Here is a 22288-nt window from a genome sequence, read left to right as displayed (position 1 = left end):
TTACTACAAGCCGAGTAGCAAATTTCAGAATGGCTCAGAAAGAAAACTCTATGGAGTGATTGCTGAGTTTCTGCACCTTGCAAGTGGCGAATGCATACGTGCTATTCTATGGGGGGAAATATTGTATTTTGAAGTGCACATCTTTACAAGACTCTGAACAATCCATGGAATCTCCAGGTAAAATGAAAGGCTTCAGTCAAAGACTCTTAAAGAGCTGTTGCCAGTCAGATTAGATAACACTGTGCTAGATGGACAAAAAGCCTATTCTTAATGGGCTAGCTATCCAATGTCTAATAATAACAACTAGGTATTAGTTATTAGATTCTGGTATTAAAGTCTCCACTCTGGTATTAAAGTCTCAGGTGAGTCCTCCCCACTCCCCCAGTGTAGTTCTTTTATCACAATCAGGTCATTAAAAAACAACAACTTTTAAGGCATTCCATTTTGCTTTTAAAAAGGCAATCCAAAATAAATTGGAATGAAAGAATAATCCATTAAGCTTGTTTCCAGTAGAGTGGAAATTTGAATGTATTCAACTACTGTATGGGCATAGCCAGGGTTTTTGTTGGGGGGGGGCAGGACTTTGTTGGGGGGCAGAAACGACGTGATTCGTCAGTCAGTTAAGTATTTCTATTGTTTTACTTGATGGGGGGGGGAGAGAGAGAGCTGCCCTCCTTTGGCCATGCATTCAACTACAATGACACCACCATGGGGAGGCATTTTTAATCAAGAGGAGCATGTATCTCAACGCTATTCCCATGTCAGTTACAAAACCCTGGCTCTGGCCACTAAAATCATTCAGCAGGATTTTGACAACGAATAATTTTATAACACACATCTAAACTCCGCGCCGCCGCCCACGCCGCCTCGGCACCCTTCAATTAACCTTGGAAGCTTGTTCCCCATTCTTCACAGTGCGATAACAGGCACACTTCACCCAAAGACGTCCAGTTCACACAATAGCGGGGAGCACGCCCACCTCTGCACTTACATGCGGGACCATGCACGTCACTTGCACTTCCAAAAAACAACATTGCACACGTGAAACCCAAGCACTCACGCAAACGAAAAGCCGTGCACACCTGGCACGAAGGGCGGACGGGGTGCAGGATACTGACCACGCACACCCCACCCACGAAACCCCGACCAGGCACTTCTTCCTTTCTCTTTTGCCAGGTACTCAAAAGTCCCGCACACTAATTTCTCCCAGGCAGGGCGTAACCCACAACGCCCAGAAAAGAGAGCCGGGCCATCGCCACCCACAGCCAGCAGCAGCAGGAGCCGCCGGATCCTCCTCGCCTTGCACGGCGTCCCGAAAAACACCTCGGGAGGCGCGCGGAGGCCGGGGGACAGACATGGATGGGGAGATTGGAGGAGTGGGGCGAAGCAGCAGCCCTGCGCGCTCGGGCCCTTCCAGAGATGGGCAGATCGGAGGGGAGGGGGCGGGAGGAGGCGACGTTTTCCTTCGCCACTGCCGCTTTTCTGGTCCGAGGCAGGAGCTGCCTGCCGCCCCCGACGCCTCCCACGCGCGGCAGCAGCTCGGAGCCGCCGCCGCCGCCGCCGCCGCGGCTCCATTGTAAATCCGGCAGCGTGGGAGGCGATTCCGTGCCAGAGGCTCAGCGCCGAGGCGCGCAGAGCGAGGCGAGGAGGAGGAGGAGGAGGAGGAAGGAGAAGGGAGGAGGAGGGGGAAGGGGAAGGGGACCGAGGAGCTCCCAGGGACGGACGCGCGGACGGACGCAGAGAGCCACCCCGGAGGACAGGCGCCATCCGACGCCCGGCGCGCACTCGCCTCTCGCCCAGAAGAAGAGGAAGGCGCCGCCGCCGCCGCCGCCAGCGAGGCTACGAAGGCCCCGGAGTCCATGCCCCACGATCACGCCCCCCGGGACGCCTGCGAAGGAATCCAGCAGCCCTTCGAGGTCGCGGCGAGGACGGAGCGGGTGCAAAAGTAAGCGGGGAGCGGGGGGGGGGGGGAGACATTGGGAGCAAGCTGCCCCGAGGCCGCGGGCGCCACCCCCGGGTTGCATGGTGCGCGGGGGGTGGGGTGAGGGTCGTTTCCCTCCGTTCTCGTCTCTCCCCCAAAACTCCGCTCCCGCATCTATTCAGTGAATTGCCTGCTTGGGAAGCAGTGGTGAAAGCGTATATTGAACGGGCCGGGGGCGCGGGGGAGAGAGAAGAGGTGCTGGGACTCGAGGCTTTCGCGAAGGCACGCACACCTCCTGACATGAGCCGCTAGGGCTCCGAGCTGAGAGAACCGTGGGTTCTGCACACGCTCAGAGACACTTCTGCCTGCGATTTTTCTGCCCCTGTTCCCGGGCTAAGTATTGCCGTTCGTGTCCATCAGAAAGGATCTTCCCCCCAGCACACACACCCTCAAATCTCTTATCTCAAATTATGCCCAGGGGTATTTTTAGGTTGTGTTGTATCATCCTGAATGCACCTAACCAGAGTTTGGACTATGAGTATCTGGGGGTGGGGGGGAGGCAGGGCGAATCGTGGAGCTAAATGTCTTTGGTAGATGGGGAAAGTGTCTCTTAGGCGCTTCAAAAAGGACTTGGAAACCTTCCTGGTCAGCTGGAGAGAGCAGAACATCCCCATAAACTCCAAGTCCGAAATCCTCCTTTCAGAAGAGTATTGGCAGGAAGCATGATGTGGGAGGAGGGCAATGAAGTTTTGAGCTAGCAATGCCTCCCCCCCCCTGCCTGCAAGCTTCATTACCCAGCTCCCTTACACCCCCCCCCCCAATCACTCACATTTCCACATTCCAGCACTTCCCTGTATCATTGCTCCAGGGAAAAGACACACATAAACACATATTTGGGGGGGGGGGGAGTATGGTAGTTTACAGAACTATCCTAACTCCCCCAATGCCTTCCATTTTGACCAAGGCGGGGCAAGGAGTGGGTGTCTGCGGAGTGTGCGTGGGTGTGTTTTAGGGGAGACAAAGAGCATGTGTTTGTGTGTGGCCTGTTCCTAGTTTGCAGAGAAAATCCAAGTAATGTGAGTTTGTTTGAAATGTCCTTGGTTTTAGTGCAGACAGAAGGTCCCATTGCAGCTATTGGTAGTGCATCAGTGGTGTGTGTGTGGGGGGGGGAGTGCTAGTAGTAGTAATAATAATAATAATAATAATAATAATAATAATAATAATATATTTATACCCCGCCCATCTGGCTGGGTTTCCCCAACCACTCTGGGCGGCTTCCAACCAAATATTAAAAACAGTACAGCATCAAACATTAAAAACTTCCCTAAACAGTTGTCTTCTAAAAGTAAAATAGTTGGTTATTGCCTTGACATCTGTTCCACAGGGCGGGTGCCACTACCGAGAAGGCCCTCTGCCTGGTTCCCTGTAACCTCACTTCTCGCAATGAGGGAACCGCCAGAAGGCCCTCGGTGCTGGATCTCAGTGTCCGGGCTGAGTGATGGGGGTGGAGACGCTCCTTCAGGTGTACAGGACCGAGGCCGTGTGTTCTGTAGGTGTGTTTTGTACCTTCATTTCGAGCAATTCAGGGCAGGGACAGAGGACTCTCCCTGCATGCCATGGGCTGAGTGCAAAGTGTGTAAAGGGGTAAAGGACAAGACAACACCCCCACCACCCATTTCCCATTCCATGCCAATTTTGAAAAGGCTCATTGTTGAATCTTCCTTCCACACTAGGCTTTGCCCTTGTAATTGAGGGGGCCACAGCCACATGACACCACCACGCTGTCACTGCTGTGCATGCATGAGCTTGGAGGGTGGCCCCTTAATTGAAAATTGGGGGGGGCTTGGCTCCCCATGGCCCCCGCATAGATGGCACACCTGTTCCACACTGTGCAATGGGACAGCATTCCTTGCCACTCCTGAGGGCAACAGGCTAATGTGAGGGGCATAGGGCAGGCCGCATGGCGCACGTAGCATTGCCACCCAGTGTTTCAACTACAACTCCCTGCTCACCAGCACCTGCTCCCTAAGGCATGTGCCCTCAAGCTTGTCTGGTCCTCAAGCTTAGGACTGTCTACACGGACTAGTCGTGGTTCTCTGGAGTTTTAGGCAGGGGGTCTGTCCAGCCCCACCTGGAGATGCCAGGAATTGAACCTGGGACATTCTGCACACCCAGCAGATGCTCTACCAGTGAGCTGCGACGCTTCCCCAGTTTCAGCATGCATTTTGTGTAGATCTCACTGAATAGGCTCAATGACAGTGCAGAGGAAAAAGTGACGTGGGGGGCCGAGTTATTTGCTTTAATGGGAAGATGGCTGCGTGTTACGGTTGGAGGTTGTTGTGTAAGATGTGGGTACGCAAGATGACACTCACTTATTCCAGGTGAATTCATCCAGAGAAAATTCCACACTCTGGCCTTGGGCTCACAATCACTAATGATGATCTGAATCACAGTCGTAATGTTTTACATGGTGGCAAGGAGGCGGGAAGTAAACCTCTGGAGTGGGTGGGAGGGGGAGGTCTCTTCCACCCCCTTTATAGAATCACAGAATTGTAGAATTCGAAGGGATCCCGAGGGCCATCCAGTCCGATCCTCTGCAATGCAGGAATCTCGACTAGAATAATAGAATCATAGAATCATAGAGTTGGAAGAGACTACAAGGGCCATCCAGTCCAACCCCCTGCTAAGCAGGAATGGACTAAACTAAAGTATCCCTGACAGATGCTCAGCCGCCTTCTTCTTCAAAACCTCCAAGGATGAAGAGTCTACCATCTCCTGAGGGAGTCTGCTAACAGCACTTAGCATCAGAAAGTTCTTCCTGATGTTTAGTCGGAATTTCCTTTCTTGAAACTTGAATCCATTGGTTCGGGTCCTACCCTCCAGAGAAAGAGAAAACAAACCTGCTCCCTCTTCCATGGGATAGCCCTTGAGATATTAGAAGATGGCTTTCCTGTCTCCTCTTATCCAGGCTAAACATATTCAACTCCCTCAACCGTTCCTCATAAGGCTTGGTTTCCAGGCCTTTGATAATCTCGGTCACCCTCCTCTGCGCATGTTCCTTGCTTAGGACCAGTTCACACAGATAAGTGGTTCTTGTTTCCTCTGCACAATCATCTTCTGTGGTATGTTAACCACATGGAGAGGCTTCAGTGTGAATTAATAGCTTACATGGGGACAGTGCAATCAAGGGAAAAGCAGCCGCCGCCTCTGTGTTAGCAGGGGCAGATATACGCAAGTACATAACCATTCACTTGCAGAAAACAAGAACCCCCTTTTAGGGGTGAATCAGGCCTCAGTTTGCACTGAGCTTTGGGAAAGAGGAGGAAAAATATTGCTTTCCGGCGGGTTAGTGCTGTGTATTGGCGGCCGCCAGGCACGTGACAATGCAAATTGCCCTTCTCGCTGCCGCACGTCGCGGCACACCAGCCAGCGTCTCGCGGCACACTAGTGTGCCACGGAACAGCGGTTGAGAAACGCTGGACTAGATGGCCCTCTTGGTCCCTTCCAATTCTACAGTTTTATGATTCTATAATTCCAAACCTGGTTGTGGGGTAATAAGCCCCAGCACATGTTCTCCATTTGCCCACCAATCCCATGCCTGCCTTCTCTCCCCCTGCTTTGATCAACCATGGGGGGCAAGACAAGAGGGTATGGCTTCATCTCTCCGTTTCACCCACCCTTTCTGCTGGTTCACCACGCGCTCTGTCCCTGCTGCAGGCCACTGGCTATGGCCCTATCCCTGCCTCGTACCCTGGGCGAACTCCAGCTGTATCGTGTTCTGCAGAGAGCCAACCTCCTCTCCTACTATGAGACCTTCATCCAGCAGGGCGGCGACGATGTGCAGCAGCTGTGTGAGGCAGGCGAGGAGGAGTTCCTGGAGATCATGGCCCTGGTTGGCATGGCAACCAAACCACTCCACGTCCGGCGCTTGCAGAAGGCCTTGCGGGAGTGGGCCACCAACCCAGGGCTCTTCAACCAGCCAGTGCCTTCCATACCTGTGAGCAGCATCCCTCTGTTCAAGATCTCTGAGTCTGGGGGCCGCAAGTCCCTGACCAACGGGCACACCAGCCCAGGAGAGACCCTCAGCAAAGCCAGCGCTACCTCCCCTGCCAAGAGCCCCTCGGATCCAAGAGAGAAGCTGTCCCCCTTGCCGGCAATTCAGTGGGGCAATCCAGAATCGGAAGAGGAAGGGGGGGCCTCCTCGCCCAGTGAGCACCCCTCATCTGCAGAGCATCTGGATCCAGAGCTGGCGCAGGCGGTGTCGGAGGGTGTGGACCGACTGCTGCGCAGCTGCCCCCGTGGCGGCGAGACCGAGCTGAGGACCCTCATGAAGCTGAACAAGAAACTGGCCAAAGCGGTGGGGCACATCTTCCGGATGGACAGCGGGGACCCTCGCAAAGAGGAAGAGATCCGGCGCCACAGCGCCATCTACGGGCGAGGCGAGACCCGGCGAGGCGAGGGCAAGCAGCTCACGCTTCATGAGGTGAGCCAAGGAGGCTGGGTGGGGAGGCAGGATGGCTCACTGTCAGCCCCTGTTCTGTACCGACTGGGGGACTCCTCCAGGCCCAAGCAGAGGTGGCTCAGATCCAGAGTTTGCAGTGGAGCAGCCCCATGCGGTGCACATGGGGATAAGACCTTGTGACAAGGGGAGTGCATGTCTGCTAGTTTGCATTGTTTCGTTTTTAAAATGGGGTTTGGGCACTCCAATTCTAAAGGGAGCTCAATTAGCTTAGGGCCAGGCTTCCTTTTCCCTGAGCAAAAGGAGCTTTTATCCGGCAGACGCTGCCAGTGGTGGAAGGGTTGTGGGAAGGCATTTCTCCCAGTCCCCTGCAGCTTCCAGAGTAGGTTTTCAGGGGGCTGAAATGGCTTCCTCCACCTTTCCACCCATTGGGAGTATTGCATGAACAGAGTTCTGCCTGGTGATTTGTATATCAAAGGCATTTTTTATTCAAGAAACCGGTAATGAAATATGGATTCTGGATTGTTACAGAAGAGGGGAGTTAGACTTGCTGCTGCTCTTTGTCCCTCCCCCCTTCACCCCTCCAGCGCCCCTCCAGTCTTCCCCACAGCATTGTTACAATGGGGAGCTTTCCTTTAAAAGAGACCTCAAACTGGCAAGCGATTGTGTGGAGTGTGTGATGCCCAGTGGTAAGCCATGCACTGCTCTCCAGGTGTTTTTGTACTCCAGGTCCCACCCTCCGTGCTCGTGGGCCATGCATGCTGGGTAGGGCCGATGGGAGTTGGAGTCCAACACCATCCCCTTGCTGTACCTCAAGAGCTCTGCGGAGTCAGTATCCTTATAGCTTCCCTTCCTGCAGCTTCCCCAGAGACTCACTCTGCCCTCTCCATCCTCCCAGCTCACCATCAACGAGGCTGCTGCCCAGTTCTGCCTGCGGGACAATTCCCTCCTGCTGCGAAGGGTGGAGCTCTTCTCACTGTCACGCCAGGTGGCCCGGGAGAGCAGCTACCTGTCCTCACTTAAGGGATCCAGGTGAGAACCAAACCCTCTCATTCTTGCTAGTGGTAGAGCCTGGGGAGGGGCCGGGGGGGGGGGGGTTACCTGAAAGTGAGGCTGTGGGCTCCTGCTGTAATGCTACTGTGGGTCAGGAGTGCCAGCTCCTGGGGACTGAGCCCTCCCCCCCCCCCGCATATCCCAAAAGGCAGAGGCGAACCGCAGAGCTGTGCACAGTGCAGCTCCTGTGGCTGGCTCTCTCTCCTCATCCGTCCTGCTGTGAAGTAGCCTTCTGCTGGTGGCAGCGCCAAGAGGAGGCAGATCAGGAGCCGCCAGCCATTGAAGTGATGTTGCCCCCCCCCCATCGCCCTTGCAAACTGGCGCCTCTGCTGTGAGGAGGGGTGGGGAGATGGTTCAGCAAGCAGCATACTCTGGTAGGGTGGAGAGCCTTTACTTCTATTTGAACCCTCCCCAGCTGTCCTTCCAGACTGGCAAGAAGGGAGGAGTCGGTGTCTACTTTCTTTAAAAGTAAATACAACCAGAACTCTTGTTTATCTGGAAACACAGATTTCTGATCTCGAAGCCCTGCCCCCTAATTCCCGATAGGTGAGGATGCTTTGCCATTGCTCAGTGACAGAAGAATGTTTTTAATTAATATATTTCCCTGATCTTTTTGGGCCCCAACATCACAGAGACCTGGACTGAGCTTTGCTGGGTCCTGCGACAAAGTGAGCTCTGCCAAGGGATGTCCACCTGTATTATCTCACCCACTGGCAGGGCCTTTTCTGGAGTGACACCCCAAATTTGAAATACCCTGACAAGTGGTGTCAACATTTGAATATTTTCATTGCCAGATTAAGACTTCATTGATTGCCCAGATAGAGCAGTGCCTAGTGGGGTGGCGCAGGTGGGGCTCTAATGCTCGCCCAGCTTCCTGAAACTTTAACCCGCCCCCCCTCTTGGCAGGTGGTAGTGATTGAGTATTGGGAAGCCAGGAGAGCAACAGAGCCCCCCCTGTGCCTCCACACTGGCTGCTACTGTCCAGATATTTTACAAGGTCTACATTTGCATTTTATCTGCTTTTTGCCTGTTTGCTTTATGATGGATTATGCTTTGCTTCTAGCAGGGGTGGCCAACTTCCAAGAGACTGCGATCTATTCACAGAGTTAAAAACTGGCAGTGATCTACCCCCTTTTTTGGGGGGGGTTTCACATAAAAGTTGTTGAGCTTCTTTAGGGAAGAGGAAAGTGACGTTGAGCTTTTTTTTTAGGAAGGAAAGCCCTGCTTTTGGTGGTTCAGGTCATTTTAGGGGTGCAGGGCAAAGATGTTGAGCTTTTTTTAGGGGAGCCAAAGTTTTTTAGCTTCTTTGGGGGGAGCCACTGATTTACCAGTGATCTACCACAGACGTCCAGTGATCTTCCGGTAGATCACGATCTACCTGTTGGACATGCCTGTTCTGTTGTATTTTGTTCTTGTTGTTAGTATTATATACTGCCTCGGGACCTGTTTGGATGAAGGGCAGAAACTTTAAAAATGAATAGCTGCTTTCCCACTGCTCCAAATAGTAGTTTGGGCACCCAGGAAATCGGCTTGGCACTCTTTGGCAACTGGAGCTGACCCAGCTGTGACTGTGCAGTACATGCACATGCTGGCACCCTTTCTGCTTATGGCCCTTGCTGCTGCTCTCACTCATGGAATGGCCTGGTTCAAATGTAAGAGGAATCCATGGTTTGGCACTGAAGGTCAGGGCCTTGCATGAGCCTCTGGTTTGCAAGCCCTCCCTCCACGCCCCTTTCCTCCTCCTGTGCATGTGCAAAGAGATCAAAAGTTTCTGCCTTCACTTTTGAACCAACTACAGTTCACAGTTATGTCCAAACTTGAGGACCCGTGGTTTTTTCTAATTGTGGCAAGTTATCAAACCAGAGCATCAAACTGCAGATCACAGATTCCCAATGTAACAGAGAACTGTGGTTGGTTCAAAAGGGAAAGGGGAGGGCACAAATCCAACACCCACTGCAACACGTTGTCGTCGTTTCCCATTACAGTGGAATCAATGTGGAAGTTAATGGCCAAAAAGAGTTTTTCTGTGTGATATTGTAGGTGCCCAGGGTCTCATTTAAACAGGTCCCCCGCTGCTGTGCCTGCAACATTAATATGTCTGCAGCGTCCCAGGCTGCAGAATTCTGTATGTGCTAAATTGGCATGTTAAGGTGAGGGGCTCAGTTTAAATATAGGAATACATGCAACGTTATATGGCTGAGTTCCTCACTACCTGGCAGTATGTTTAAATCATTCTTGATACCTTTTTGACTTCTTCAGTGCCCAGGCTAGGGACAAAATCCTGGCCTGTTACCTAGCAGAGTGTTCTGACTCCATGGTGTCTTTTGTCTTCAGACTGCATCCAGATGAGAGTGGTTCTGGGCAAGCCAAGCGGTTCAAGCAGGAGGTAAGCTGCAGAGCCAGGCCCAGTTTGCGCCTGCACAAGATTGCAAAGATAATGAATGTGAAGCCCTGTGGATCCCCAAAGAAACTGCTGCATAAACGGGGGTGGTGATTCATGTGTTAACACACATAGAGATTGGCAAGTATATGGTACAAATGGACCAGGGGAAAGCACTTGCTTTGCATGCAGAAGATCCCCAGTTTGACCGCCAGCATGGAGGTCTGTCGACAGTCAGAGCAGAGGCAGTGCTGAGCTAGATCAGGGGTCAGCAAACTTTTTTGGGAGGGGGCCATTTCACCATCCCCCAAACCTTGCGGCAGGCTGGACCCCGCATGCGTGCACACACACGCCAAAGGGGGCTTCTCTCCTCCCCTCTCCCTCTCCCCCAGCCCCTCCTCTCCCCTCCCCCTGCCTACCTATGCTGCTGCCATCATTACTGTGCTCTCCCAGCTGTGGCTCCTGTGCCTGCCCTTGTGAGGGCTGCTTTCGGGCCCCTCGTCCTGCTGCCCCCTCCGCCAGCTTCTGCCACTCACTGTGCTCTCCTGTGCCTGCCCTTGCGAGCGGCAGAGACTGTCGGCAGCAGCGGAGGGATGATCAGAGCAGCCCCGAAAGGGCTGGCTGGCTCCGGAGAGGCACTGCCCCAAAATGGCACTCAGGCAGCTCAGCCAAGCTCCTTTCCTGCACTACGCAGGATGGGGAGAAGCCAGGAGGAGGGAGGGTGGAGGCGCTGCAGTGTTTGTGTGGGGGGAAATGGTGGCGCAGGAAAAAAAAACAACTAACAAACAGAATCACTGATCCACAGAATGTCCGCGGGCTGGATCCTGAGGGCAATTGGACCGGACTGAGCTAGATCAGGCATCCCCAAATTGCGGCCCTCCAGATGTTTTGGCCTACAACTCCCATGATCCCTAGCTAACAAGACTAGTGGTTGGGGAAGATGGGAATTGTAGTCCAAAACATCTGGAGGGCTGAAGTTTGGGGATGCCTGAGCTAGATGGACTGAGCTGAGTCAATATAAACACCTTCCTACATTCTTGTTCCTAATACTGGCTTCCCTTTTCATTCTGTGTGGCTCATGATCCCAATGACATTTTTCTCTCCTGCAAGACACCATTATTATTATTATTTATTTCATTTCTATACCGCTTTATATTTTTAAGAAAAATATCAGAGCAATTTGCAGCATATTAAAACGTCAATAAAAGAATCCAGAATCAAACATTTCTGAAGAAAGTCAAATATGGAGTATACAGTCAAAGCAACATAATTAACAAAACTAAAATATTATCTTAAAGATTTCAAAATAAAACATTACAAAGGAGGTCAACTACAAAAAAACAAACTTTTCAAAAGGAAAAAAAAATCTAAGTGAAGTCAAATATAAAATACACATTCAAAACAGCATAATTAACAAAGAATAAAATATCGTAAGCATGACATGGCTGTTTGGCAGGCACAAAAAGATGTGGCAAAAGAATCCAATAGTTAGGGTTTGTTGTCAGGCATAGCGATGTCCCTCTGGTCTCTGCAGGAGCCTCTGCAGTGGGGCTGGTGAGTGTGGGCCCTGCCCCCTAGGCCAGGTGGAAAAAGGCCTTGCAGGGAATGGCCTTCATGACTCACAGCCATGCAAAGGGCTCTTCAGCCCTCCATGTGTGCAGGGAATGGGGTGGCAGCGCTAGAGCTTGCAGCAGCTAAGCTGACCACTTGGTCACTAAGCTGCATGGGAGATCCCATACATGTGGTGTATAAGAAATAAATAAATAGATGGGCTTGCCATGTCCATTGTGTTTTTCTAATTCTCCATTACGTAGCTACTAAGGGTGTTAATCAACCAAGTTTTACTCAGGGCACATCTATTACAATGGGCGTAATGTGGTTGTTCTTAGTCATTTGAATGGGTCTACTCTGGGTAGAACTTAGTTGGCTACTCCCCAGGGTGCTTTTGGCCGGGTTCTCCCTAGATATACTTCTGATTGCTTCTGTGTTTGTGCATTTCAACATATAAGGAGTATACAGGTGAAGAGGAGAGGGATTTACTCGAGCCTTGGCTGTTATGTTGCAATCTGTGCATGCACGTGTGTTAAAGACCTCCTTCTTGTCCTGGTTTGCTCAGCAGTGCTAGGAGTCTTCCAACCTTGGCTTATTTCATAAGATGGTCCCTGTTAAAGTAGACTTGGCTGTCAAGATGCCAGATGCATCTGTGTACAAGTGGTGTGTTTTCTGATCTAGGCAAGTTCACACAGATATCTGCTGAACGTGAACATGTGACTCTGTATGGATGCCTTTGGGTGTGGGTAGATGGATACATACCGTAGAGGGTGTGAATGCTAACCAGAGAATGTGTGCACATGTGTACAATGGCATTGGTACAGTACACTGACATTGTGGCTGCAGTGCCCAAATCACAACACTTTTTGCGAACACACCAGCCTATAGGTTTGCAGGATTTTGATGGCTTTGCATAGTTGTGACTCAGATGACCTTCCTGCTCTTTTAACAACCATATAAGGGTGAAGGAAGATGCAGTAATGGCTGCTCTGGTCATACAGAAATGGTTTCTCTCCCTCCCCAGGTCCTCTCTCAGTCTTAATGCCCACCATAACTTCCTGTTTCCTACGGGTACCAAATGGGGTGGTGTGAGAATGCGTCTTGCTCCATCAGGCAGGAGCCATGGGTGAGAATCAGGAGTCGGGGAGGACTGTAGTGAGAAAGGTTGGGACAGTGTCCTCCTCTGTGGAACCAAGCTGTTTAAGGAACTAGAGAGTGATCTGGACCATGACTTAGCAACCTTAGTTTCAGGAGTTAAGGTAACATCAGCAGGTGTGCACTCTCAGATGTGCAAGTCTTCATCGCATAGAGGTGGTGGTGTACTGTGACCCTGAAGGACCAGGTGTGCTGCCTGGGAGTCATTTTGGACTCACGGCATAGGTTAATTCTATGTCCAGAGCAGCTGTCTACCATCTGGTACGCAGGCCGAGACCCTCCCTGCCCGCAGACTGTCTCGCCAGAGTGGTGCATGCTCTAGTTATCTCTAGTTATTAAAGCCCTAAACGGCCTCAGCACAGTATACCTGAAGGAGTATACCTCCACTCCCATTGCTCAGCCTGGACATTGAGGTCCTCCTCCAAGGGTCTTCTACTCACTGCAAAAAGCAAAGTTACAGGGAACCAGGCAGAGGGCCATCCCTGTGGAATGCCCTCCCAGCAGATGTCAAACAGATAAAACAGCTATGTGATTTTTAAAAGACATCTGAAGGCAGCCCCATTTAGGGAAGTTTTTATAGTATGATAGTTGTATGATTTTACTATTTTTTGTTGGGAGCTGCCCAGAGTGGTTGGGGCAACCCAGTCAGATGGGCGGCATGTAATTAATTAATTAAGTAAGTAAATCTAAGGGACCCAGGTGGCACTGTGGGTTAAACCACTGAGTCTAGGGCTTGCTGATCAGAAGGTCGGCGGTTCGAATCCCTGCGACGGGGTGAGCTCCCGTTGCTCGGTCCCAGCTCCTGCCAACCTAGCAGTTCGAAAGCACGTCAAAATGCAAGTAGATAAATAGGAACCGCTACAGCGGGAAGGTAAACGGCGTTTCCATGTGCTGCTCTGGTTTGCCAGAAGCGGCTTTGTCATGCTGGCCACATGACCTGGAAGCTATACGCTGGCTCCCTCGGCCAATAATGCGAGATGAGCGCGCAACCCCAGAGTCGGTCACGACTGGACCTAATGGTCAGGGGTCCCTTTACCTTTAAGTAAGTAAGTAAGTAAGTAAATTATTATCATTATTATTAGTAGTAGTAGTAGTTTAGAGTCCATTTCATCAGATCTCTGAAATATCCTCCCTTGTAACGTAAGCTGCAGCTGCAGGTATACATGTGGGGGTGGAATCATAAGCAGTGGATTAGAGGATAATTAAATGCAAAAAGTACTGGTCATAGTGGCAATTCAATTCGAGCTGGAGCCTCTGCCCAGATAAGCTTCCTGGCTCTAACTGACCTTTACCTAGCAAGGTTCAAAGCTAGAGAACCCACCTTTAAAGCTCCCAGTTGGCCTCTCCTGCCCTGTCCCATCCTGGGCCTGCCTCCCAACACCCCTCCCCCAACCTAACTGATTCAGGGCTCTGGGCATCTGCACAGCAAGCGGCAGAGGTTGGCTTCTGTGGACTGCAGCACTAGGAAGGGGGGACACAGGAGACAGTGGAGACATCAGGAGATTAGGGGCCAAACTAAACAGGTCATTAAATATGTACGGGGGTCTAATGTGCATTTTTATCTTTTAATAGCAGCTGCAGTGTGTGGGGCGGTTAACCTTTCCATGCATGAGGGAAAAATCTCTTCCCCTGAAGCCATTAGTCTCATGTGGGACGATTCCATCATATCAACTTCTGGTGGAGCATTAATTCCCTTCCCCAGACACCACAGTCCCATTTCTGCTTGAGCTGACATTTGCAAATAAAATAAAATGCACATTGAACAGTTGCATGCATTTCACGTCACTTTGAAGTGAATGGTCTCCAGCATTGAATCTGAGAAACCTAGTGGGGGATGTGTTGACAGTGGAGGCAAAGTCTTTCGCCAAAGGACTATATGCCCAGCTTTAATGCCTGCCCCCTATCCTTCCAGCAGGTTGCTGAGCACAGCCGTCCTGAACTTCCCTTGGTTTGCGAACCCTTCCTTCCTCAGTACCGGTCCAGCGTAGAGGAAGACACAGCCAGCTTGTCAGGCGAAAGCTTAGACGGACACCCACAGGGTGAGTGGACTGAGCTCCAATTAAATGTTCCAACTGCATGGAGTAGTAAATTAGGGTGCCTCAAGACTGTCACTGTTTTGTGGGGCGGGTGCAAGTAAATTTAGGTTTGCACAATTTTCTATTTTATTATTTTTATTTCGAGCCTCTAACCACAGAGCCTAGGGCTTGCCGATCAGAAGGTCGGCGGTTCGAATCCCTGAAACGGAGTGAGCTCCCCTTGTTTGGTCCCTGCTTCTGCCAACCTAGCAGTTCGAAAGCACATCAAAGTGCAAGTAGATAACTACCTTCCAGCGGGAAGGTAAACGGCGTTTCCGTGTGCTGCTCTGGTTCGCCAGAAGCGGCTTTGTAATGCTGGCCACATGACCTGGAAGCTGTACGCCGGCTCCTTCGGCCAATAACGCGAGATGAGTGCCGCAACCCCAGAGTCGGTCACGACTGGACCTAATGGTCAGGGGTCCCTTTACCTTTACCTCACCTTGCTTTTTAGCAAGAAAGGCTCCAAGAGTGGATTACATGCAGTTAATTCAAACAAAGTAGTTCCTGCCTACAGACTTACAATCTAAAAACCACAACACATAAGGAAACGGGCAAAGAGGGAAGAAGAAAAAAGCAAACTCAGGCGCCAATTCCTACATAGTAGCTCATATAATGACCAGCTGTCAGGGAAACAGCTGAGGGGCAGGTGGCCTGATGGATTAGAGTCCAGAAATGGCTGAAATCCAATCTGTTTCCCTAGTGCAACAAATCCACTTTTAAAAAAAGTATCAGACTTTTTGAGGCTTGGAAAGTGACAGGTAAATGTATTGAAAAGTGTGGGATGAACAAATGACGTAACAGGAGGACATATAAAACACCATGCCAGGAAATCAGGAAGAATGCAGGACGAATGTTCATTGTCATATAATAACCCCACAAACAAATCAGAACAAATGCTCAATAGAAACTGGATATAATCTAACCTCCACGTAAGCTTTGGGTGAGCAAATTGGGATGAATGCTGAATGAACAGGCCACCCGGATCTCATGCCCTTTGACTATGAGGCCAGAAGTCTCCTGAACTTACAGGCAGGCTCAAATAACCCTCCTTTGTGTTGGAGCTCTGATTCTTTTGCCCTATGTTTGTTTGCTCTTTCTAAACTTGGAACATGTGTTGACTTGTACATAATTTGGAATCGTATTCTGTGGCCCACAGACTTTGTACAACAGCACTAAGTTCTGTCTGATTTTGACTTCATCCTGAATGCTTTCTGCACATTTTGCCCCCTCAGATTCTTCATACGCACAGACCTTTCCCTCACCAAACAATACAGATATATTGAGCTTTGATTTATTTATTTTTTAAACCCTTCGGTATCAAAACCTATTCTTTTAGGCATATTTGTGTTTCCTAAAAGCTATCAGTGTCCTAACTGCTGTTTTCCAGAGGGGCTGTGGATTTTGGGCAGAAAATTCTCAGTACCCTGACAAAACCAGCAGCCCCAGAGTGTTTATTAGAGGGATATACATACAGTATGTTGGCTTTAAAACCAGCTTTTCATTCCTGTGTTTCCTTCCCAGAACTATGACAACTTTCTCTCTGAAATGCAAACCATGTCATGTACATCCATAGACTTTATTCACTCACTTTGTATTCCACCTTTCTGCATAAAGCAGCCAAGACTTGTTTGGCAAATCTCATAAGATTCCAAGAGATTAGAAAGGGATCCCATAGTTCATGATAGAGCACCCGCTCTACCTGCAGAAGGTCCCGGGGCAGCTGTCTTGCAGGACAGCCTTCTCGAATCTGCTGCTCCAGATGTTGTTGGGCTTACAGCTGCCATCATCTGTGGCCACTGGGGCCGATGGGAGTCAAGAGTCCAGCAGCATCTAGAGAAGGCTGAGTTAGAATAACCTTGTGTAGCAGGACATGTGCCTGAGATCCTGGAAAGTCACCGCCTGTCAGAGTAGATCAGCCTTCCCATACTTGCCCCCCACCCGGCGGTTTTGATTGTGACTCCCACACCCTGAATCATTCTCCAAGGCTGATGGGAGTTGTAGCCCTAAACATCTGGAGAGCCAGAGGATGGGTAACGCTAGAATGGAGTGCTGGGCTTTGCAGATCTGACTCAGGGCAGCTTCACCTTCAGACACAGCCAGAGAAAATAAAGATGGGCATATTAAGACCTAAGCCTTTCTGACCTTTGGTTCTCCACATAGTGCTGGATTATAACTCCAGACCCAGCTAGCTGGGTCTGATGGGAGATGGGGTTCAACAGCATCTTTCAAAACCACAAGTTCCCCCTTCCTGTTTTGCACTTTTCAATCGCCACTATTGATTTGGCATTCCAGCAACTCCTCCTGCAATTCCGATAAGAGCACAGCAAAGCTTTGCAAGTCTCAGCATGGAGGTGCCCCTGGGTGCCATCGTTCTGAGGTGCCAAACTGACGTCATTGACGGGATCGGGTTCATTGGGGCAAGGCCTCGTGTTGGCAGGCAGCTGAACAGCAGCCGAGTTCCCGTGAGCACAGAGGTCTGCAAAGGCATGTGATGTGCTCCTGCCCCTGCCTTGCGCAAGTGTCGGGGTGCTGCTCCTGCTCTCCTTAGCAGCTCCCACCATAATAGGGGACCTGCCTGGTCACATCCCCAGCTTATGTGAATGGGTTTCTGTTTTCTGAGTAGAGGATAATGTGTCTTCTAGACCATGGTGGTTGACCTGTCCCCTTCCAAATGTTACCACAGTGCCCTTTAGTGGTTTCTCCTAGATAATGCAGGTGCTGTTTAGTTGTAGATTAATAGGTTTTAGTGACTAGATCAACTAATTACTATGCATAATTTAGGAAATACATGAAGTGCCAGTGGAAAACATGGTTTAAATTATTCAAATCATCTGGGTCCACTCCCTCCCCCCTGTGATTTTTATTGATGTGCCCTGGTTGAATTGCATGCAAGAGTTTCATAATAATAGTACTATAATAATTTTATTATTTCTACCCCATCCGTCTGACTGGGTTGCCCCAGTTGCTCTGGGCAGCTTCCTGCACATATAAAAGCATAATAAAACATTACACGTTAAAAGCTCCCCTATATAGGGAATTCTTTATCTGACAGGATTGAAAAGAAGCTGGAAGGTGTGTTTCCGCTTGTATTTTTGGTCCCACCAAACATAAATTGATCCAGGAAATAGTGTTGCCTGATTTTACTCTAGGCATATTCAACCTTTTTAGACTTAGGACCCACTTTTGACCCAAACATGCATTTGGGGACCCATTCCGTATGTTTGCATGGTGCTTAGCATTCCTGTTGCGATCTACCTTGGATCAGGCTGCTCCCACCAGTTGAAGAACAGGGTTCTGCTCTGTATCTCACTTGCAGAATGCACGTCCTTCTCATGAGTGTGAAAGGAAGAACATCTGTGTTGCAGAATCCCTACTCAATCTGCCTCCCTCAGTGATTCCAGTCTTTAAGAACCTCCCCATTGATTCTCACTCTCCCCCTCCCTGTTTTCTGCAGCAACAGGATCCTGTCCTCGGCTTACACCACCCCCCAACGCTGCCCCTGACACACTTCTGAGCCTCCCGCCCCATGGACTATGGAGTCGTCATATCCTGCAGCAGACTTTGATGGACGAAGGGCTGCGTCTGGCCCGGCTGGTATCGCATGAGAGGGTTGGGCGGCTCAGCCCCTGCCTGCCAGGGAAGCCCCCGAGCCAAGGTAAGAGGCTTCCTCTCCCAGGACTTTATCGGGCAGCACAGGCCTGGAGTAGCAAGAGAAGCCTTGCCCATCAGCTTCGATAAACTAATAAGTGGGCACCACAGCTAGGATTGCAACGGGCCTATAGAATCAGAGAATTGTAGAGGTGGAAGGGACCATCTGGTCCAACCCCTGCAATGCAGGAATCTCAGCTAAAGCATCCATGACAGGTGGCCATTCAGCCTCTGCTGATAAACCTACAGGGAAGGAGAGTCCACAACCTCCCAAGGGAGACTGTTCTACAGTCAAACAGCTCTTACAGTCAGAAAGTTTTTCCTAATGCTTAGTCAGAAAGGACAAGGAGTCTTCACAAACACTGCCTAGGTGGGCTTAGCCAGGAAAGACATCATTAAATCAAGAAAATGCAAAATACATGAATGTCTGGCAAGACTAACTTTGATGGCTTCCAAAACGCAGTTTTGGGCACAGCAAAATGTCAATAGCCATATTAAGCTCAAGATCACCATGCTACCTTATATTGGTTATTACTGTGTCACAAGGAGATGGCAGGAATAAAAGCAGCGTGTCATAGATTTTGTGCCTGCCAAACACTTTTTGTTTCATTAAGGGGGCTTCCAAGCTGATGCTGTTTTAGGGTGGGATTCAGTCACAATACTGGCAAATTCAGGTTGTGCAACTAAAGCATATTTGGATCTCTTGCACAAAAGGTTGGATGTTTTGCAATAAGGAATGCGACAAGAAAATGCACTGCCAAGTGTGGGGATAATGATTGGGTGGTGCGATGTTGTATAACCTCCCCACAAACAAATCAGAACGAATGCTCAAGAACAGGAATGTCTGGAAGCACCCTAAGTGTAAACTTACAGGAGCAAAATAATTTTTGACAGCAAAGATCATCATGTGGTGATCTTTCCTTGTGGTCACTGGAGAATGGCAGGGAAAGCTGAGGGGCTCAGATGCTAAGCATATAACCTTGTGCCTGTGGGGATGTGCAACTGAAGGGAAGCCCACAGTTGTGGCAGGAGCGCCTTGCTGCTTGAAGTTAATAACAACAGAAAAAAGAGGCCAAGGACAGGAAATTGCATATTTCTGCCTGACTTCCAATTTCTCATTTTAGAGTTCGGGGAAAATCTTTCTGAGCGGTGCCAGCCCCCAGCAGCACAGGCTGAAGCTAGAAGAAACAGCATTAAGGTGGAACCAGATACCAGCCGGCAATGAGCAGCAGGTGACTTGTGGCTCAGTCGCCAAGCAATAACATGTCGACCAGCCCTGAACATCAGACTCTGGCAGGGGAGAGGGGCGCAATTCTCCCCATCACCACAAGGAGGCGTGCTTGGTTTCCTCAACAGAGCAAGGCTACCATATTAGCACAACACATTTTATTACTCCTGGTTCTCGTCACAAAATGGAGAACCTGCCTCTCCCCCTCCCTATTAACTATGTAAGATGTTGGGGGCCATCCTCACTACAGGCGATAGCCATGAGCTCAGGGAGACCCAATCTGTGGCTGGCTTTGCCCTGTGAAAGGCTACTGGAAGGTCAGCCTCACGCATAGCCTTTCCCCTCTCATGAAGCCTGGAACTCTGGGGTACATAGCCATAAAAACACGAAACCCCACACCAATAGAACAGAAAGCTCATTCGATTTCTCAGTCACAAGCATTGATTATCTTTCCACATCCAAATTTCTTATGATAACGCACTGGCTTACACTTGCATCCCATACGTGTACATACAACACATTTTCTCCATTGCCCTTCTCTCTCTCTCTCTCTCTCTCACACACACACACACACACACTGCCATGCAAATGGACAAGTGGCAGACATGATATTAATTACATTACTGTGTATCGGTTGTCACACTTTCAGTTGTAGATTGCGTATACAATGCTCAAAATAGCTCCAACATCAGTCACCAATGGTACTGATTCACTGCTCAGTCGTGTTTTGGAATCCTGAGAGGTATTTGCTTCCATGCCTGCCTGAGGGAATCTGTCCGAGAATTTGACCAATTAAACAACATGGATCTATTTAGTGACTGCCATTAGTTTTGGGGGCATGCTGGTGAAATTTACACTTCCATCCCGTTCCAGCAGCAGATTTGTTTTTTAATTTCTTACTTTACTAAAATTGTGTAGTTGCAGGAATTAGAACTGACTTTTGAAAAAGGCTTACCGCGTCCACCCCAGTTTTATGTGATCTGCAGTAGCCCCCTGAAGGGAGAGGAAATACGAGTGAGTCTTCTCTCTGTTGGATCCAGGAGCTGCGTCAGGCTCGCTCCTTCACTGTGAGCAGCTTTCCTTTCCTGAGGCCATCAGCTCATACTCTTGGGGCTCATCTAATGCTTTTGCTCCTTCCAAGGAAGATAAGCCAGTAGCTGAGAGAAGCCAGTAGCCTCAAGACCAAGAGGTGGTGGTGTACGATACAGGACGACTCAGAACCAGCGTTGCCTCTGGTACTTCAAGGGGAACGTGATGATTTGAATGCCCCTGGGTTGCTGTGTGGATCTTCCATCTTGGAGCAACTGCATATAGGCAAGAAGCTGGTGCACAATTGCATTTTTAAATTGGTGTAACCCACCCTGGGACCTTATGGCAAAGGCCGAGTAAGAAATGGAATAAATTATAATATTCTAGCAAAAGGCAGCCATAGAGAAACAGGTAAAGGCAGAAGGCCCCAAGTGCAGACACTGAAAATGCCACCTATTTATTTGAGGGTCCCACTTTGACAAGTGGTTTAATTTCCAGTTCTGGAAGTTCTGCAGTACTTCCCACGGCACCGCTTGGAATCTTTGAATGGGAGAATGGGACACATTTCTAGTAGAGCTCAACCACTTCCGGGGCAGAGGATTGATTATAGTGACCTTTAAGGAGGCCAGGAATGCATGAACTGTACTTCTGCCATAAACAAAGATAATAATTGTTCCGCCTCAATCCTGCATTGTGTCGTGGGTCAGATAAATCAGCGCTAATCCCTCCTTTGGGCTTTCTTGAATGCAGCCCCATCTCCTCTCCACATGAATGGAGAAGGGCTGTAACAGGAAAGGGCTGTAACAGGAAACGAGGAGGGAAGGGGACACCTCCCTAAGGTTCTGGGGTGGGGTGGGGAATCCATCACGTGTGGCATTCTGCTTAAATTTTACTGAGTAGACCTACTGAAATTAATGGGCCTAACTTAGACACGTTCATGGATTTCAGTGAGTCTGTAGTCTGGGGTAGTTTGAAGAAAAGGCAACATAGTCCATTTCTGCAGTGCAAGAGAATATGGTGTCGCCAAGGGAAAGAGATCCTCTGGGTTTCCAAATGTTGCTGAGCTATACTTCCTGTCACTCCTGGACATTGTTCATGCTGGCTGCTGCCGTTGATGGGAGTTGTAATCCAACCACATCTGGAGGATTCCTGGCTCCTCATGCCTGGCATAACCACTGCTTGTCAGGATGGAGAAAAAAGAACAGTGACTGCTCTGTATTTTGCTGACGATTTAAGCTAATTGTACTGTAGTGTGGTTTTGTTTGAACACACAGGTGCAAAACATGGATTGTCCAAGGAAGGCCATGAAATCCTGTTGAGGCAAACATTAGCACCCACAGGCTCTTGCTTCCGGTTCCTCATCTTGTCCCATAGAGCCTTGGTGTCTTTTTAGAGAAAATTAGCACCCTTTCCTTTGTAATGTGTACAGTAGATTATTTATTTTGTTATTTTGGAATAAAGTCTTATTTTACGGCTTATTTTACCATCTATTTCCACCTCTTCATAAGCTGGGAGATCAGATTATGGGGCATTGGCAAACGGGGTGGGTGGAGCCCGAACAACAGAGAACCTAATGGGAAAGGTGGGGTGTGAGATCCTGTTATCATGTGGAGTAGCAAAAGACACTTCCCCAGGAATGAGAAAGGACAGGGAATTTTCACCCCACCCGGGTCTCTCACAGCCATTCATACCATCACTGCTTGGGAATGGGATAGTTCTGGAATATGCGCTTGGTAGTGGATCTGGGCCCCACCCAACCAGGCGAAAGTAGAAGGTCTGAGGGGGAGAA

At 49.7% G+C, this 22288-nt stretch overlaps 1 protein-coding gene across 2 annotated transcripts; it reads left to right on the top strand.

Annotated features, from left to right (window-relative positions):
* The first annotated feature begins 1793 nt into the window (after window positions 1-1793).
* NAB2 (NGFI-A binding protein 2) lies at window positions 1794-21977 on the top strand. Of its 2 annotated transcripts, none has more exons than XM_035102131.2 (7): window positions 1794-1945; window positions 5639-6404; window positions 7279-7412; window positions 9768-9819; window positions 14435-14558; window positions 18049-18249; window positions 19367-21977. In XM_035102131.2, the coding sequence occupies exons 1-7, from the start codon at window positions 1860-1862 to the stop codon at window positions 19465-19467; spliced, it is 1464 nt and encodes a 487-aa protein (XP_034958022.2). In that variant the 5' UTR covers window positions 1794-1859; the 3' UTR covers window positions 19468-21977. The 2 variants fall into 2 exon arrangements, with proteins under 2 accessions (XP_034958022.2, XP_034958015.1); XM_035102124.2 differs by having other exon boundaries at window positions 14432-14558.
* The last annotated feature ends 311 nt before the right edge of the window (window positions 21978-22288 follow it).

Source organism: Zootoca vivipara, chromosome 2, assembly GCF_963506605.1.
Source record: "Zootoca vivipara chromosome 2, rZooViv1.1, whole genome shotgun sequence".
Classification (NCBI taxonomy): domain Eukaryota; kingdom Metazoa; phylum Chordata; class Lepidosauria; order Squamata; family Lacertidae; genus Zootoca; species Zootoca vivipara.
Note: the sequence above shows the minus strand (reverse complement) of the source record. Positions and strands in the feature narration are given on the sequence as shown.